This window comes from Rhipicephalus sanguineus, chromosome 2 (genome assembly GCF_013339695.2).
Source record: "Rhipicephalus sanguineus isolate Rsan-2018 chromosome 2, BIME_Rsan_1.4, whole genome shotgun sequence".
Lineage (NCBI taxonomy): Eukaryota > Metazoa > Arthropoda > Arachnida > Ixodida > Ixodidae > Rhipicephalus > Rhipicephalus sanguineus.
Window position 1 is genome coordinate 122,502,409 of NC_051177.1, and position 18,697 is coordinate 122,521,105.

At 43.7% G+C, this 18,697-nt stretch overlaps 1 protein-coding gene across 1 annotated transcript in view; it reads right to left on the reverse strand.

Moving 5' to 3' along the window:
- Positions 1-816: 816 nt before the first annotated feature.
- The window catches only part of LOC119383612 (uncharacterized), a 29,848-nt gene continuing 11,967 nt past the window's right edge, over positions 817-18,697 (reverse strand). Inside the window, exons 2-7 of the mRNA XM_037651867.2 lie at positions 10,844-11,120; positions 10,628-10,721; positions 9,692-9,751; positions 9,241-9,353; positions 5,798-5,894; positions 817-1,493 (exon numbers count right to left, since the gene is read on the reverse strand). Coding sequence (XP_037507795.1) covers positions 1,233-1,493; positions 5,798-5,894; positions 9,241-9,353; positions 9,692-9,751; positions 10,628-10,721; positions 10,844-10,956 — 738 coding nt within the window. The 5' untranslated portion in view covers positions 10,957-11,120 and the 3' untranslated portion in view covers positions 817-1,232. The remainder of the gene's footprint in view (positions 1,494-5,797; positions 5,895-9,240; positions 9,354-9,691; positions 9,752-10,627; positions 10,722-10,843; positions 11,121-18,697) is intronic.

Below are 18,697 nucleotides of genomic sequence, written 5' to 3' on the forward strand. Positions count from 1 at the left end.
AACCTGAACTGAAATTCTAGATAATCCAAAAAAGATAACACTTAGGCAGCAATGAAAGGCAGGAATGAAGGACAGGGTATTCTATTGCAAAATTGCGATTGCTCAAACAAACTTTCACCAATTCATCCTTATCCCAGTTCTTTATGCTCTGATACATTTTTAGCCCATTTCTTTATGCTCTGATAAATTGTAGAAAGAACCATTATTGTGCTTGAAGTTATACCTTATATAAATGGTTAAACCAATCAACTGCTCTAATACCTTACAGACACCAAGCTTTTGGCATGTAGAATGAAAAAAAGTTGCATTAACAAGTTCAAAGCAACAAGATAGATACACGCATCTTCTACTCCTCGACAACTAAGCAGCACCGTGTACGAGGTTAAAAAGAAAAGTAACTTATAGCTTATCAACCATACTAGTGTGTAGAAGATAACCTCCACTGCTTGCCGATAACCACTGCACACACAAACAATGGAAGGCAAAGCTCCTTGAAAGTTATCTCAAAAGCAAGTCTTCTAGCATTTTCAGTTCCCCGAAGCTCACACAATGAATGATAAACGGACAATGTGACCAGATTTCCTTCAACAAGGAATCGAAAAAACAATGTCTGGCCCGAAAATAAACCACATTTTGATGGCTTGCCAACGCCAAAATGAAAAGATCTGCCTAGCGCTCAACCTTTACCCAAGGTCCCCGAGATAAGGACAATGTTTCAAACGCTTCCAAGATTAAAGCCGAAAGACTGTGTTCTATTGAGTACTGCACAGAAGAAGGCAAATACATAAAAAAGAATAAGAAACACACATCAGGCTGTTTACACATGCCACATTCACTTTATTGCCTCATGCGCTCTCAGTTGTCCTAGTGTACCGTCGTGTATAATAAATTTACCGTATATACAGATTAAAATGTACAGACGCGGTGCCTGCACCAAATATATTACATATGTACGTATGATGTGTGTACAATGAAAATAGGCTGGTCAATCGGAGACCAGGAGAGTCAAAGAGTAAGAGTTCATTGCAATATATCACAGCAATTTGTGCAGTGTCAAGACAGCGAGAAGATACGACTTCGAGATGCAACGTCGGCAGTCACGTAGTACTTGAGTACAACTGCAGAGTGCGATAATTGCCTCTTGGGGTCAGCCGAGGTAAATATTTACATAAATGCATTTGAGCAGGTCAGCGGCCTGAAGTGCAAGGACTCTGGCATTTAACACGTTATCGTCAAAGGCAGCAATTTGCTACGGTTTTGCCTATCTTCAGTGTTCTTGGCGTGAGGGTGACGGTCTTTAGGTCTTTCTCGTGAACATTGTTAAGGCAGCAGGATAGTAGACCGTGCTCACGGGTGCAGTACTCGAAAATGTAGTCGAAGACCTGGTCAATGTTTTCGCCCGTTGCACTCGACGTCTCAAAGTAGGGAGCCTTTTCCGCCGTCCATCCGGGATTTAAGCTCTTTGCGAATACTTCCGCTTCGGCAACAGAAACCTGCAAACGGAAGATTGCATACTTGTGACCACCGTATCGAATATACAATACTGTCAAACAATTCACGGTAGATAAATGAAAACAGCGATATTCACGCCGTCAACGTTGGTCCCTTTACTGCGAGCAATTTTAACCTATTTGAATAGAGTCTTGCGATTTGTGTGTCTTGTATTTAGTGCACGAAGAGGTATGCATGATATACTGACTTTTTTTTTTGATGCAGAGCAATACTTGGGAGCACTCCCTCACTAAGCAGTTTATGCTGCATGCTAAGAGCACCTAGTTTGGCTTTGTGGCAGTTAATCAAAACTGAATTCCAGAGTTATGAAATGCAATGACAACCTGATAATGAGACATGCTCCTGTGAAGGGTCCCGAATTCGTTTCGATTAGCTGGTGTTCTTTAACGTGCACCTTAATTCAAGTACACGTCCATTTTACGGCGAAAGCTGTTATGGTACACGACAGCCGATTTTGGTGCCGTAGTTGTCAGCCACTGTTGCCGGTGTCTGTAACCGCCACGCGCACAATGAGAAAAAATATCGAGGATCGAGCGGGATTTGAGCCCGGGCCCTGTGCATGGCAATCGAGTCTTGTACCACGAAGCCACGCCTGTGCTCGAAACTTGTTCACAAGAAGACCCTATACAAGCATCATGTTGGGCATGGAATCACGTTAACAGATGCAGTATAGCGTAGTAGAAGAGTAAAATAACATAAGGCGTCACACAATTAAAACTGCGTAACTAGAGTGTGGTTTAAAGCTGCCAACCCATTACAAAGGGCTCAGCCATTCTTCGTCGTCATCAGCCACAGCATCAACAAAGTGAACATAAGCCTTAGAGACGCATAGTGGATAATTCCTTACTCCGCAAAATTATGATGATTATGGCGTAGTGAGCACCTTGCAATTGTACTTGTCGTAGTCTTCCCAAGAGTGTTTACAACGGGCTCTAGAAAGGCTGCCCCACCAGCTTTCGCTGCAACTGCGTTGTGTGTTCCGTGCAGGCCGGGTATTCTTTTTTCTATTATACTCTCTTAAAGGAGTGGCCAGTGATCACAAGCTCAGCAGTGCAATACGATACAATCACCAACCTACCACAGTGGCCACAGAAAGCACTAATCTGAAGCACAGCTATGCGTTCATATGTTCAGTGATAGAGCATCGGATGCGTTATTCGAAGGTCGCAGGTTCGGTCCCTGCCAGCGGCAAGTTATCTTTTCGTCCACTTTCTTCACATTTATATCCTAATTACTACATATAACAACCCCTATACTTTCCTTGGCGTTATTGTCGGTTAGTTCTCATTAATACTGTGTCCAACAAAAAAAAGGAGCGCTTGAAGTCATCTTTCCCGATGTACTAAGGGTATTCTCACAAAATATTGCCGAGTCCTATTTACCCAGATGTGATTGCAGCTTGGGAAATTACACTGAGCTGTGGATACACTCAGCCTGTCATCCAAGAGTGAAGTCAGTGACAACAGCGGTGCCTCGAACTTTGAAGCGGCAAGGCTGTGGTGCGATGATATGGTGCACAACTTCGTCACACATGGTCACACAGTCTGTGACCTTGCATGATCAAAATGCGCAGCGATACAATGATGCGCATTCACTTTTTATACCCCTTGCACAGTTTTGGGTCTGGATTCGTAACAACATGGCATAGAAGGGGTAAACGTGCACCTAAATCTATGCCCACAAGCGTTTTTGCCTTTTGCCCCCATCATAACGTGGCCACCATGGCCAGGTGAAAATAAATCCCCTCAAGCTTAGCAATGCCTCAGCCACTAAGCTATACACGTCTCCTACATGTTCGTTAATACATCATGTACCGAACATCTGTAGCAGGGGTCTAAAAGTCGACTCAAATTCATCTCGAAAATATGTCTCAAAGCACTTCTCGACAGGAAAGATAAAATTTGAGAATTCTCCACAACACCACAGTAAAACATAGCAAAATATGCACCTGCCCAGTTACAAACCAACAAATGAACTTGCATATTAGAGAAATCACTCCAGAGATAATGTATGATGTATTGACTATACACAAATGGGGACAGTTTGGCATTCGTCAAGAACGAAGTGCACATGAACACATGTTATGCTTTTTATGTCCACCCTTTTTTTTTTAACTCTTATATAATGTCATTGCTACAAATGTACGGTCGTTGTTGACATATCATTATGTCGGAGCTTCTAAGCAGGTAATTATCTAGTTTCACGAATGGCTGAAAACAACAGAACCTAACCAATGCTTCCCAGAATTGAATTTGTACCCTGTGGCAATGTGCAGACAGATTGACCACCGAGCCATCATGCAACATTTGTCTTGAAAAAAGCGCATACACACAAGGACGAAGACGAAAGGAACAACGGGACAGGCGCTTCGTCTTCGTGTGTATGTGTTGTTTTCAAGATGAATACCAACCAACTTGCCCAAATCACCGTTCTCAAGCAACATTTGCAAAGAAAATTTGGGTAGGGCCGTTTGCACCATACAACCGAGAGCAGTGGAACCCTATGCATGTAATATTTCAAGGCACGTCAAACGACACTGTAGCAGGCGTAGGTCGTCAAAAGATGTGGTGCTCAGTCAGACTCACTCATGAAATATATTTTGCCCTCAGATCTCACTCGAACTCAGACTGAGCAAAATTTTCCTCAACCGGACTCGCTCGAACTCCGACTCACTAAAATTTGTATTAGCCAGACTCACTCGAACTTTGACTCACTAAAATTTGTATTAGCCGGACTCACTCGGACTCAAACTCACCAAAATATTAAACACTCAGACTCACTCAAACTCAGACTCTACCCGAGTCTGAGTGAGTCGACTCATGAATCCGTTAGCGCATAATTAGCTTTTTCAACCATGTTGTCAATGCCAATATCTCGCATAAATGGTGCTCTACTTGGTGCCTTTTGATCTCAAACCTTCAAATATGAGTTATAAGTGGGTGCAATCCAGCAAATATGTTTTTGTTGAAAGGGATGACTCACACGAGGTATTTTAACAAGAACTACCTGTGAAAGAGTTTACAGGGGGTGGGGGGTGTCACTTATCCCCCCCCCCCCCTCTGTATGTCATGCCTCTGATCAATAAATATTGAGCTGGCGTATGAAAACTAGTGCTTTGAAGTATGTGCGAGTCGATGGGAGTATAAACGTGAGCCAACATATGGCGGACATTAATGCTGAAGTTGTTTAGATGGAGCCATAGGTCGGCAAAAAAGTGCGGAGCTCACTCAGACTCACTCAAGAAATATATTTTGCGCTTAGGGCTCACTCAGACTAACCGAAATTTTCCTCAGCCGGACTCACTTGGACTAAGACTCACTGAAATTTTTCACAGCCCGACTCACTTGGACCCAAACTCGCCAAAATACTATTCACTCGGACTCAGGCTCATGGCTCGATGTGAGTGAGTGAGCCGACTCATGAGCGAGTTTACCGACCTATGGTAGCAGATAAAGCTGACAAGAGTACAGCATACCTCCATTAATTGGGCTCTGGTTAATTCGATTGTTCGGTCGAGTAAGTCTTGGCCTAAGGTCCCAACCAGCGCCCTTACAATTCAATGGGACTAAGCTGCAGTTGTTTAGATACTGCAATACGCCTTTGCAAGAACTTTGCTAACGAGTGCAATGGCAGTTCCATTAGCAGCATCACCGGTATCGATGGTGCTTAGGGTACAGTAAAGGTGTGAAACACACGTCATCTTCCGTTGAAAATGCCCTTTTTCAATTTTGCCCCAAGGAAGCTGTAACACGAAACCGGTATCTTACAATAAATTGCTGCAACATTTCCTTTATATCACCACCTGCCCTATTTTCTTGTTTCAACAAGATTGGCCCGAAAATTGCTTGGGCAGTGTAATCGAACAGAAACGAAAACAAAAAGCAAGCTCGCAACAACATACAGACAGAGCACATATTGGCCAATGTCATTGTTATCATAAGATGGTCACTATGGACGGAGATGAAACAACGATGACATGCCACTTTCAGTCCAATAAAAAATACACTTTCAAAAGCATGTTATTTTATCACAGACGATTTCTTATTGTTCAAGCAATAAGTTGCAATTGCATAAGGTGAAGAGGTTTCAAACAGAACTGCCATCTTATCAGCTGAACTGCCATGCAATATTTTTTTTAAATGTTTTCAAAAGTGTGTAGATGTCCAGTGTCTAGAACGTACTATTTTCAGAAAAACATTGAAATGCCTCCTAACCACCGGTGTCCGATTATGTCCACCACTGGCCAGCCATGCCTTAAAAAAAAAAGAAAAGGCATTCTTCTCACCTGTCGTTTTTTTGTGCCTAGCAGGTCACTCTTAGTCCCAACAACCACCTTTAATGAGAAGTCGTCCACCATACTCAGTAACTGCACGTACCTTGTCCTGCAAAAAAGACCACCAGAGCATAAGTACAATGCTACTAAGATGGAAAATGCATTGGCAATGTGAATGCAGTACTTCTGGTGGTATTTTGCAGATTAATTCACATCATATTCCAGCAGATCCCATGCACAGCGGGAATCTGTTTTTCAAAGAAGTCTAAGAAGGGTCAGATTTGCCGCATTGTTCGACTGAACCAACTACTACGAGGCAGAGAGAGATTGTTGGTTCATAATCTGACATGAGGTTGGCATTTGTGGACGAGCACAGATGTCCGTTGCACACTACAGGAGAGTATTCTGATGAAGAAACAGACAAGTTTGCACAAATAAAGAGCTCCGTATTTCCCACTCTTGCTGCAGCGTTCTTCACCGTCATGACCATGTGACAATAATATCGATAGTGGTGTGAATAATGATGCGGTTGCTAGCCGGCCATATTGACAAAATATTTGAGATAGCCAACTGTCAGCTTCGCTTAATTTACGAGCAATTCATGGCGAAAGAAATAAATTATTTCCGCAGGGAAAATGGCGGAATATGTCCATCAATAAATTCACGTCCAAAAGCAACCAGTTACACCTTACAATTAACAAACGTAGTTCATGATATCCTTTTTATTTTGAAATCATAAAATGCAATATAAATTTGGAGCTGCGAAGTTCCACCACATGTAACGCCTTCATTTCCGCTACAACTGAACAGTTTTACGTCATGATCATGTGTCAGCAAAGCACTCAGGTGAATAACACAAGCATGTCAACTTTCTTGCCCTTCAGCCTGCTCCTCGGGCTCCACTATGTACCACGCGCGCAGGGAGCCAAGTTTATTCTGCAATGAGTTCGTGCTGTTGATTTTGTACTATCGATAGTATACCATCGAATTTTTTTACTATCGATAGCGCTGTCGATAGTATTTTTTACCATCGATAGTTCGTTAGTGCCTCAGCTATCGATAGTATTGATAGTACCATCGATAGTTCTGCATCACTGGTGCCTTGCCGTTAACTGCTACATGGCCTCTCCCTCCACCTGGATTCCTTGGAGATCTTTAGTTGACCAGAATTCAGCCATTATGCAGCCAACACACATTGTGGAGCCTTATGCAATGGCCATCTCATCATAAAATGTTTTTTGTGCCTATCTCTCCCCGTGATATCGGCAACCATATATGTGTAACTGCTGTCAATTCTACCACATTGTCGTCATCCTGGCTTCTGCAATGTGGTTTGGCAGGATACATTACTTCCTGTGCTAGCCATGGACAATGCAAGACCATACTGTGCTATTACAACTACCTTTGCAGTGCCCAGCATACCCATAGACCACTCGCATCCATTGCCAAAAAGTTTCAAAAGCTGAGCAGAAGGCTCTGCTCAGTCTGCAAGACCTATGGTTCGCAATGAAAATCAAAGATTTTCGTGCACTCGTTCAGCACTTACCCGCTTTAACGTCATTTCATGGCGTCACCATTTACAAGTTGCTGCACTGGGCTCTTATGGCACACTACGCTGTAGATACGAGAAGGATTGCAGTAATACCTGCGTGGCTGTTTTTGTGTGGCACATAATGGCGTCCCTGGCTTCATTCCCTACTCGTAACTCAACATTTACTATCACTCATGCCCAAACCATCCATGCATGGCACCTCTCGATTCCATCCAATGTTTGTTTACACAAACCTGGGTCAATTCTAACCTGGAGTGCTGTGCACATATATCGTACTTCAATGAGAGCTGCGAGTATCTGCGCATACATGCACAGGCATGCACGGGTGAAATATAAGACAAGTGTTTGTGCACTGAATTATGCGTACACACTTGGTCGACCATTCCAATTCATGCGGATGCACCCTATATTAGTACACACATTTCGTCGACAGACTTAAAAACAATCAACAGAAATTATAGTGGCTTTCTACATAAGAAACATGGCTATAGGGTCGGACTCCATCACGTTATTACACAAGGAATTCACCTTCCTGTGCAGCACACGTCATAACCCCCCATTACAGTTCTGGAACATGTTTTTGTCAAGCATGTAAGTGTACATACGATAGCAGGTTTCACAACATCCAAGTTTTGCTACATGTTTATTTGTTCCACTTCACCACCAGGTGCGTTTGCGACAATGTAGTACTCAAGCGCACTCTTGTTTCTAAATGAACTAGATGGGTGTTTGTGCTCATTGTGTTTTGCTTATCTTTGGTGTTGTGGATCTAATGTGTAGAAAATGGAATGTTGTGCCGGCCATCACACTGAACTTGCAGAGACACTATCGTCTAACTATCACTTGTGTTAATCTGCTTTGAATGCCTGCTGCTTGCTTCCTGTTAAGAAATGTTTAAATAGGTACAAATTTAGATTAAAGATCAACGTATCAGTGGCTCCCAATGAAGCTGTCCGAGTCCTTTGCTGAAGACCTCTTTTACTTCGTACTAAGCAGTAGAATGTTGTAAATGCCAAGTCACTATCATGACTGAAAATCCTCAAACCTTGAAGTGCAGCTCTAAGGAACACAGCCTCAAAGCTTTCTTAATAGAGATGTTAATCACAAAAATCACTTCACTTGTATAAAAACAAAACCTTCCACAATACCAAAATTGCCGCTCTTGCTGCGAGATCTTCTATAAGCCAGAAATTACACAAGAAGATGAGAATTGTGGCGGCACTGCCTTGAAGTTTTCCCATCGGCTTACAACGAAGTTGTAGATTTTGACAGTCTGCTAAGGCCTACATAATTATTTATAGGTAAAAATACATAAATAGCTTTTCTAAGGAAACTAGAGGCTTAAAGTGCGAAACTTTGGAGCATTTATTGAGCCAATATGGCTAAAATATGACAACTATTTCCAATTAATGACATCACACTAACGTACCGGCTTTGAAAATTCATCACGAAGTTAAAAGTTTCATTTTCCGTTCTAATAACAAACCCTTGATCGCGAAACATATAGTTCTTAAAGAATATATTATTTTAGAAACAGTTCATTCACTATTTACTATTCACTTGAGAACTGAAAATTCATCAGATTAGGCGAACATTCTTTAGCCGGATACAACTTTACAAATGCGTGGAATTTCCTCCTCAAAGGCGGATGCACACAAAGAGACCCCAATAGGTGCGCACTGCAAACTGATGTCATGCGCCAAACGGCTCCTGACCCTGCCTTCGAAAAACATTGCGTCTGCATGAGCGGGACAATTTCTTTAGTCACAAAGGTGATCGGCTGCTGTGCTTTGGTCATTTGGGTGGGGCCTTTCCGGATTTCATAAGTTGTATGCGACTACAAAATTAATATCCTCTACGAGTGTCCACATAGTGAAGAAATGCTCCAGTGCACTACACTTACATTAATGCCTTGAAGCTTTCTCGATTCGTGACGTCAAAGGCCATGATCGCGACGTCCGCATTTCTGCAGTAGAAAATGCTCAAGCCAACATAGCGTTCTTGTCCGGCTGTATCCTGGGTAAATAGAATATGCGGACAAGTTAATATACAAGTGCAGAACATACAGATATGCAGGGCTGACCAGCCTGAAGCAAGCTGCGACTAATCCTTTACCAACCAGCACAATGCTTATCTCATGCTATCTGTTCTTTAGCACTTTAGCTGCCTCATCTTTCTTGCCAAAAGGAAAACAAATGTTCTCTCAAATAACTGGCAAATCAACTTTTCAACAATAATTTACAAGATATGCATAGTATTTGCCCTGACAGCGTTTACTATCAAGCTTTGTATTCTATGAGGAAACAAAAGCAATGAGAGGATGTTGAAGAGACAGTACAAAGGGCAAACCTTACCCATATTGCAATGTTGTGTTTCCCCCTTGTTTTCAGTGTGAATGCCGCACCGAGGGTTGCCTGCACAAATAGAGCATGTAGATGATTAGCATGATAGCCGATGGCATGCTGCTCACACCAGTTGAAGCCGCTGCTACAAGTCACCAACAACTACACATCTGGAACACGAGAGTAATCGACTCTCGCATTGTGAACAGCTGGATTCCCAGCCAGCTCAGACGATACAATGGTAGCTGCAGTTACTGTAGTGTACAAACTCTACTGATAGCCAAGGTCTAGCAATGATAAAGTTCAACCCAAAGAAAAGGCATATTTTCTTTTATGGAAAGGCTTTCTTCTGAATAAATGCACTCTGTAACCTTTTAGTGTTTATGCAATGTTCATTCTCTTCTCCTCTCTGTAACGAGTGAGCCCCGTAATAAAATAGTGTGCACATAATTTGGCTTGCTATAGCCTATAACATCAGCCTAATCAAATACATTTGCAGATAAATGTAAGATATGAAGCAAGCCGAGCGGCCTACACCTAGAAGAAGTTGGAGAAGATGGAGTCTCTTGTGTTCAGTTAATAAGTGAAGTTTTATTACATATTTTGGCGCATATATTCTCGCATGTTGACATACCCAATATATTGCACCTAAAATGTGTATCTTTAAAAAAAAGAACGGTGCCGTTGGGGCGAGGGCGCGTACGACCTCCAATAAAACTCTCAAAGTGCGCGCAAATGAGCAAGCATTAGCCAGGCTGTGCATCCCGAAACCTGAGTTTGTGTTTACGGATGCGAGGCCGTAGATAAGGCCGCAGACCGTAACCCGCACATGCGCCTCGTAATGGGACGAACGCAGCTATGATGCGTGCAATTTTTACATTTCGGGAAAGCTAAGCGGGAAGGTAGCACCGAAATGTGAAGGAGGAGAAAGCACAATCCAACACTTACCTTAGGATACTCTTCAAACCGCTTCTCGAGGTAGCGAACGAGGAGGGACGTTTTGCCGACATTCGACTCTCCCAGAATAATCACTTTCAGGTCTCTGCGCAAAAAACAAGCGCGGTATTCCGCTCTCAACTCCCGGTTGCTCCCGGTTGCTCCCGCGTTGCACAGGGTAAACGCAACAATTGCCTACAGTGAGCGGCAATGCAACTATATACGTACGCTGTCTGAAGTTTGACGCCCATGTTCGCTCGTTGAAGCGCACAGTTCGGCCGGCGTTCACGTTTTGCTCGCCCGTTGACAGTCCCTGGCTGGGCGGACAGCATGTGCGGCATGTTCGAGCGGAAAGCCGGGTTGTGGATGCTCGGCTTGTAGTACGTCGCTTCTGCCTTATCGGAGCCATCGGCAAAGGGGCGGGGAGCCTTCACTCTCTCCCCAGACAGCCAGGAACCGTGTTTGTTTGCGTTGATGCTGCTGACGCACCCGTGCGCAGTATGGCCTGTGAAAAAGAGATAGCATTGAGAAAGCCCGCGCCGGCCGGCTAGGAGAACGCGCGGACCGCTTGATTACTGGCGCCACGGAGCTCCCACGCACAACAATACAATTGTCAAACTTGTGTTCGGTTCTGACGCAAGCCGGCAAACATCGCAATAAATGCGCTAGCAGCTTGCTTACAGGACACAAAGAGACGCAAGAAAAGATGCCGCACGCCAATTGAAATATGTAAACAAACCTAACGGTTCAGTTGCTCTTGAGAATTCACATACGCAAAAACATAAACAAACAAGAGCGCCAGGCGAGACCCCGGTTCAGAAGCCAAGCCGTAGCCACTCGGCGAGTGTCGGTTTCGTTTCATGCGCGCAAAGAGCGCGTTTGACGTGTCGAATAATTGCACGTCCTGGTTTAAAACAAAGAAAGCGTATATCCCAGGGCGGCTACGCGCATGCGCTATGAGAATCCGGGCTTAGCGTTGTTTAAAATACTGAATGAAAGTCATGAAAAAGTCAAAGAACAATGCTACATAAAAAGAGCAAAAATACAACAATGTTTAACATCGGGCACACAAAGAAGACGCATAAAATATTTCATTTCTAGAAATAGCCCGTTTGTTGCGAGGCGGCCGAACCTTTCCTTTTCGTGGTATCCAAATTGCACTATTCATAAGGTGTTCTCGATCATTAGTCACGTTCTGTTCGCCTTTGCTGGCGTTCGAATGAGCACAAAGCGACTCGCTTATTTTGATTGAGCTTTGTATTTTTATTGTGCTCATAGCCGGAATGACTTTAGCAGTTTCCCACAATTCCAATGTTAATAATTGTTAATGTTCTCGAACATGTTCTACGAAATACACCATGCGTGGTTGTAATATGAATAATTAATCAGTTGAAGAAAATACGTGTATTTAATGCCAACATCGGAACTTCTCGCGTTTTGTTCTGACCGTTGCAGAAGAAAGAAAAAAATGAATGCTGAGGATAGACAAGTCCATCTTCAAAAAATAAGAAGAAAAGCCGTAGATCAAGAAGACTAGACATATGTTTGCCACCGTAAGGAAATCCTGCCGTAATGAAAAAAAAAAAAAAAAATCAAAAAGCCCAGTTACGCCAATTGGCAGAGCGGTGCGAAAAGAGACTGTACCACATCTTCAGCACTTCTTAACTCGTCGAAACCATCTCTGCAAAACACTGCGATATCGCTAACTGCGCATGCGCCGCGAGCAGCTGTTTACCCTCCTCACAAAACTGCAATAGCTCTAGTTGTAACTTCTTCTAGCTTGCACCACGCTGAGGTTGTAACCTCTTCTAGCTTGCACCACGCAGTCTGTGCATGACAAAGTCAATTGAGACGTATATAGCCCAGGTAAACTCAGGATGGAGGAAATACACGGACGTTGACCCACAGAAACGTTTGTTGGAATCAAAGCATGAGCAGTAAGGGAGTTAGGGAGGCCACGGTCACCTGTAATAAGTCGGAACAAGGGGGCCACATATTCTGTCTATAACTTTTATGATTTTGAAGAAAAGGCACATGGAAAGATCATATATCTCCGGCTGAAATCGCGACAAAGAAGCCCGAGAACGTACGGTGACTGCGAGCATAGGCGTGCGCACGAAGGGGGAGGGGGTGCGCTGCGGTTAGACCTGGCCCACCTGATGGTTAACTCTGCGCACGCCTATGACTGCGAGTACAACTGCGTTAGATAAATAACAGCATAAGCGCTTTGCTGGTTACACACACAGTTTTGTGTGTGTAACCTTGCTACTTCTCTAGTAAAACGTGTAAGTTGTAGCAGCTGTAGTCCGTGTTTCCGAGTTTCGGTGTAAATACTTCATCCAGTTCGTGCAAGATAGATTATTGCTCTCTTTTGTGACCGCTGCCAAAGACGGCGACAGGATGAAGAGGAGGAAATGGGTGGGTGTTGCGGGGTCATCTTTCAGGCTATTATACCCCTCCCTCTCCCTAAAAAAAGAAGAAAAGTATAGGAACCTACGCACGCCTAAGAAAGCCTGAGCTACTATACCGATCATTGCCCTCTGCGATACTGAGTGAGACGTTGTGGATTTTACTGCGTGCGATATCGTGTGATAGCTATCGCTTTCGACGCTTTGCACTTTGAACCAAACTGTTATTCTTGATGAGCGATTCGGCGAGCGTTCTGCATGTCTCACGCCACGGAGGCAGCCATACGCAGTTTTACGTTGTACGAGCGTATCTGGGCTGTCGAATGTTGACTTGGAGCACATTTTCGACCCTAATATGGGATGTTCATACTTTGTGCTCCGGCAACACTGATCACGGCCGCCATTTTGTGCTGAGCGCTGTTATGATCGCGGACATGGTCGCGGAATCGACTGCTAACGCCTCCATAAGGAGAGGCCACGGAGAGACTGAGCAGCAGCATGTATTTGGCGGAGCTTTCGGGCCAAGAAAATGCGGCCACTTTCTTCGAAATTCAGCGCCAAATGCTCAGCGGATCTTGCTGAGCTGCCGCAAATCTAGGAGAACACAATATCCAAGTTCTGCGCGCTTAAAAATTCACCCGTATGGCAGCTACAGGAGGCGCACCTCTTTGCGAAGCCGAACTGTTTTTTTCTTTTTTATGGTGACGTGCACTTCTAATCTGAGGTAGGCCTTCAAGGAACTTGTTCGTTACCGAGGAGATGCGACACTCACGCTTCTAAAATAAGATTGCGCTGCAATGCATCTCCATTGTATTTGCCATTAACTGCGATTATAAAAAAATTGGACGCCATTCCGCCCTGCGAACGTGCATGTCCAGCAAAGCTGTATCAAACACCACGTATGCTGATTGGGGGGGGGGGGGGGGGGGGGAGGAGGGGGTCAAGATTTATTATTACTTTAGAGTAATGGTAATGATAATCGCTTTGTGGTCGCTGTGCTAGACCGTGGTTGGTTCGGCGACTATTTTCAGTAAGACGAACTTCATTGCTCCTTTCGTCGAGCATTGCATTCGCGCTGTTCTTCCGGTGTAATCAACTTCCGTGGTCTACGCATGGCAGCCTTAGAATGAACTGAATGAGTTGCTGGACGGGTCTCCCTTTTATATATGAAAGCGGGAAACACACGCGGGTCCACCTCTCCGAATGCTCTTCCTCACCGTCCGAGGGGGAAACGCAAGGAGCGCGCGCATCTGCTAGCAGAGGAGCTCGCAAGCGTCTGTGGTGAGTACTGGGATTTGCCCAATTTCTGTGGCGCATACGAGCTATAGGAGTTTTGTACTGACGCCACGAAATTTTCAGACCAACGAGAGGTACGCGGCTTCGCTGTTAAATGCGTCAGATATCGAAATCACGTTGTTCTTGCGCGCCAACGCTGCGTTGCTTTCCTCAGCTAATTTTAGCCACATGCATTTCGCAACTGCGTGTTTCATCATTTCTTCGAAAGAAGCCAGGCGTGGACATACTCCCGAGCGACGCTTCGCGAAAAAGCTCATAAAAAACTGATCGCTCCGTTTGAACTATATGCTAAGAGAACGGCCCGAGTACGTATATCGTCTTTTACTGCACACTGGTTGCTTATAACGAGCTGCGGAAGTAATCTATCGCACGGATTTAGTATTGACGTCCTGGTTTTCTTGAACGCAATGGGCGCGCGCCCCCTATACATTGTGTTTTTAAAATATTGTGCTCCTTGCTTTCGCATCCCACGGCAGCGTTGCATTATACCGGGCGCCAGGGGCGTAGCGAGAAATTTTTTTCGGGGGGGGGGGGGGGGTTCAACCATACTTTAGGTATGTTCGTGCGTGCGTTTGTACGTGTGCGTGTATATACACGCAAGCAAAACTTAAAAATCTCGGGGGGGGGGGGGGGGGTTCAACCCCCCCTACCCCCCTTTGGCTACGCCCCTGCCGTGCGCTATTGCGAGCACCATACAAGGGCTCGCGATCAGCGGAGAAATGAGTGCGATACGAACAGCTCCGTAACTCGAACTCCAGCGATTCGCCGCGCACGCTGAGTGAAGAAAGCAAAAGAAAAATAAAAGAGGAGGGATAAAGGGGGTGTAAAGTGAAGTATATGTGGCATCGAACCCAGAGTGAACGATAGTTTTATGGCATCCAGCTCCCATGGAAATGCAAATGTCGCATCCGCAAAAACGCACCCTCAGCCGTTTCCCAAGCGTAAACCATTCAACGGTAAATAGCAGTAAAAGTAATTGGCGCTATTTGATGCTCGTGCGGTGTCTTCGGGAGGAAAAAAAAATGCAAGTAAACCAGTGTTACCAAGCTACATTAAAACCAAGAAAACAATTGATTACAAATTAAACCTAACGTTTTGTGCTTTGAAGCCACGTTGATACTCTCGACTGAACGACTGCCAACTGCAGCATTCGCAGTTATGTACGTCAAAGTTATATTATAATGTGTAGCAAAATTTAAAGCATCGCTATTATTCCTTAAGCCGCTCTGTCGCGACTTCGATGTTGTAGATACGTCTCTGCTTCAGTTTCATTTGTTCCCCCTTTATTTCTAATACCCCACTTAACAAAAAAAAATTCATTTTTGCAGTAGTGCGTACTGTTAATTAGGCTAGAAACGTAGACGTACGTATACGCCACATTTCTCCAACACATACCCGCGTAATTATCGATAACTACATTTAGAATTAGTACGTGAAAACTCGAATGACCGAAAAACAATTTTACGGCACTTTTGACGCTGTTGTCTGAACTGCCCCACACGTATTCCTGGAACCCAATGCGTCAGAAGCCTCGATGCAGCTCCCTGAGCACAGTGCCTCGCCTTAATTAACGAAGTATTGGCACACAGTACATGCATGAACTGTGGGTATGCAGTTATTCAATGCAATCACACCCTACGTCACTGGCCATGTGAAGATTTGTCACTACCATGAAAGCATACAAGAAAGCGCTGAACCGTCTCGTTGCACAGGATAGATGTGTATATGGACAACAACAACAACAACAAAAGAGATTTGCGAATTTCCTTATTTTCTTTTTGCTCTTGAAAAAAATGTATCCTTGCTGGCACGACTGCATTCGATGTTATTAACTTACTGAAATGTTATCGATGTCATCAATGAAAATTAATCAGTGCTACAACTCCAGTGCGCATCCTGAAACAACTAATGAAACAGTTACTTCGGTAGCGTCTCTTGATTTGCCTATTACACCCTGTGATTTTAAAAAGAAAACAATGTTAACAAAAGAAAAAGCCCCCTTCGAAGTTCAGTGCAGCGTTCCACGGGGCAGTTCGTTCGTGCCTCCCTTGCGCGGCGAGTTATAGCGATAAACGAGTGGAATCGAATTGATAGCAAAAGATAAAGCTGTGTAAAGTCGACGTACGTACGTGTGTGGCGCGCGTTCTTCAGCTATCCAGTGCTGTTTACCCGACGCCGTCTTTGTTCGGCCGATGCCAGATTACAAATGTCTAGAAAGTTGTTGAACGATTTGGCTGCCACGCGGTATCGGATGGCATTCCATTTTCCTGTTTGTTTCTTTCCTGAGAAAGCTGCGGCACACTTGAAACGGCCATTCTAAATGAAATCCTAGGGTTTCACTTGTCAAAACTACGATATGATTATTAGCAAAATGTCATGGTGGGGGATACGAGATTAAATATATATATATATATATATATATATATATATATATATATATATATATATATATATATATATATATATATATATATATATAAATATATATATATATATATATATATATATATATATATATATATATATATATATATATATATATATATATATATATATATATATATATATATATATATATATAAGTTGTATTTTATAAATGTGATTCCTCATATCTGATATATCTCATACTATCTTCTTGTATCATTGAAGATTCGCTGTTTGCAGCAGAGTCGACGAAATGATAGTTAGGAGTATATTTACATATTTATCCAAATAATAATTTCCGGGGTTTTACGCGCCAAAACCACGATGTGGTTACGAGGCACGCCGTATAGTGGAGGGCTCCGGAAATGTCAACCGTCTGGTGTTCTTTAACGTGCAATGACATCGTGAAGTATACACGAGCCTCAAACATTTCGCCGCGGCCGGGATCGAATCCGTGACTTTAGTTCATCGAAATTAAAACAAATGCCCCTACTTGTATCCAAAAATCGGCGATGATATCAACTGCAGCTGGCCGACCGTGGTGGCTAAGTTAGCTTATTTCCTATGGTGTTGCGCAGTTGAGCAACGAGGCTATGGGGTCTATTCATGGCCTCCACGGCCACGTTTCCACAGGAGTGAACCGCACAAGTAATCGATTTAGATTCATGTTCGCGCTATAGGATCCCTCGTGGTGAAAATCAATCCAAATCCTTTTTTAAAATTTTTGTTTTACCCTCAAGCCTTTACAGTACTATACCACGTCGTTCATAATCGACTGTGCATTAAGGGGAATATATTAACAACAAAATTGAGTTGATGTTTATTACGTCGAATTCCATTGTCTCGTTCCCAAAGCTATGCCGTTGCTAATTATACACTACGCCGTATACACTAGCAGACCATCTTTTTAGTGCGCACCCTGTAACAAAACACGCGATCATATTAAATTTTACACCGTATATGTGCGCCAGATATCCTCCTAACCTCTCCGTACCCCATTACATTCAATATGCAACGCATGGAAAATCTAGGTAACACTCCGACGACGTAACCAAAATTTCTGTAATAATATCCTTCTCATGCAAATGGACTGAAAGGACGTGGGCAGAAACCGGAATATCAGTTGGTGTCAAACTTGCCTGTATCTTGAACTGTACAGCGGTGGACTCTGATGAGATAGAAACGGGCTCCAATAATTCTCGCGGTGACTAATGGTATAGCGGCAAGGGCTTTTAAATTTAACCGTTTCGTGTCGCATGAGTCATATTGTCAAGTCATCACATGAAACGCACCTGCCCTATAATATAACTCGGAGCGCTTATACAATGACTTGTTAGGCAACTCTATAAGGCGGGACTGCACGTTAAACGTCTGATATACATACCGTTTTTGTCTGATCAACTTGAGACGTACCCGCGTCTGGAAACCTTGATATCTAGACGGTTCTGTATTTACTTAACTTTACAGTTTCCTTCATCTCATTTATAAGAGTGCACAGTTGTACGAATCACTTTATCTTCTTAAATGCACAACTTGGTCTTACCGTAACAAAACGCGATCTCACTGAAATAGATAACTTCCCCGTGGTATCATGGATGCAGCATCTGACTGTGCTAGTACCCAAACATGGCGGCCCCGGTGACGTCGGTGCTTCATATCGCGAGCAAATTGTTTTGCTATTGTGGAGCGGGACCGTTTTTCGCTCGATTGTCACTTACCTATTTATCGAATCGCCGAGGACGCGTCTGTCGTAATGTCGAGTTTCTTGTTTACGTAGTTCCTCGACGCGCTAGTTCTCAAAGATGGCGACCACTATGACGTCCATGAATGCTAGCTATAACACATTTTTATGTTATCCAACACCACCTCCCTGATACTTGGTATTCTGAGCAGCAGCAGCTTGCAGTAACAACTGTTTGCAGTCGATTGTATTATTACCCATCACGGTGGCTCT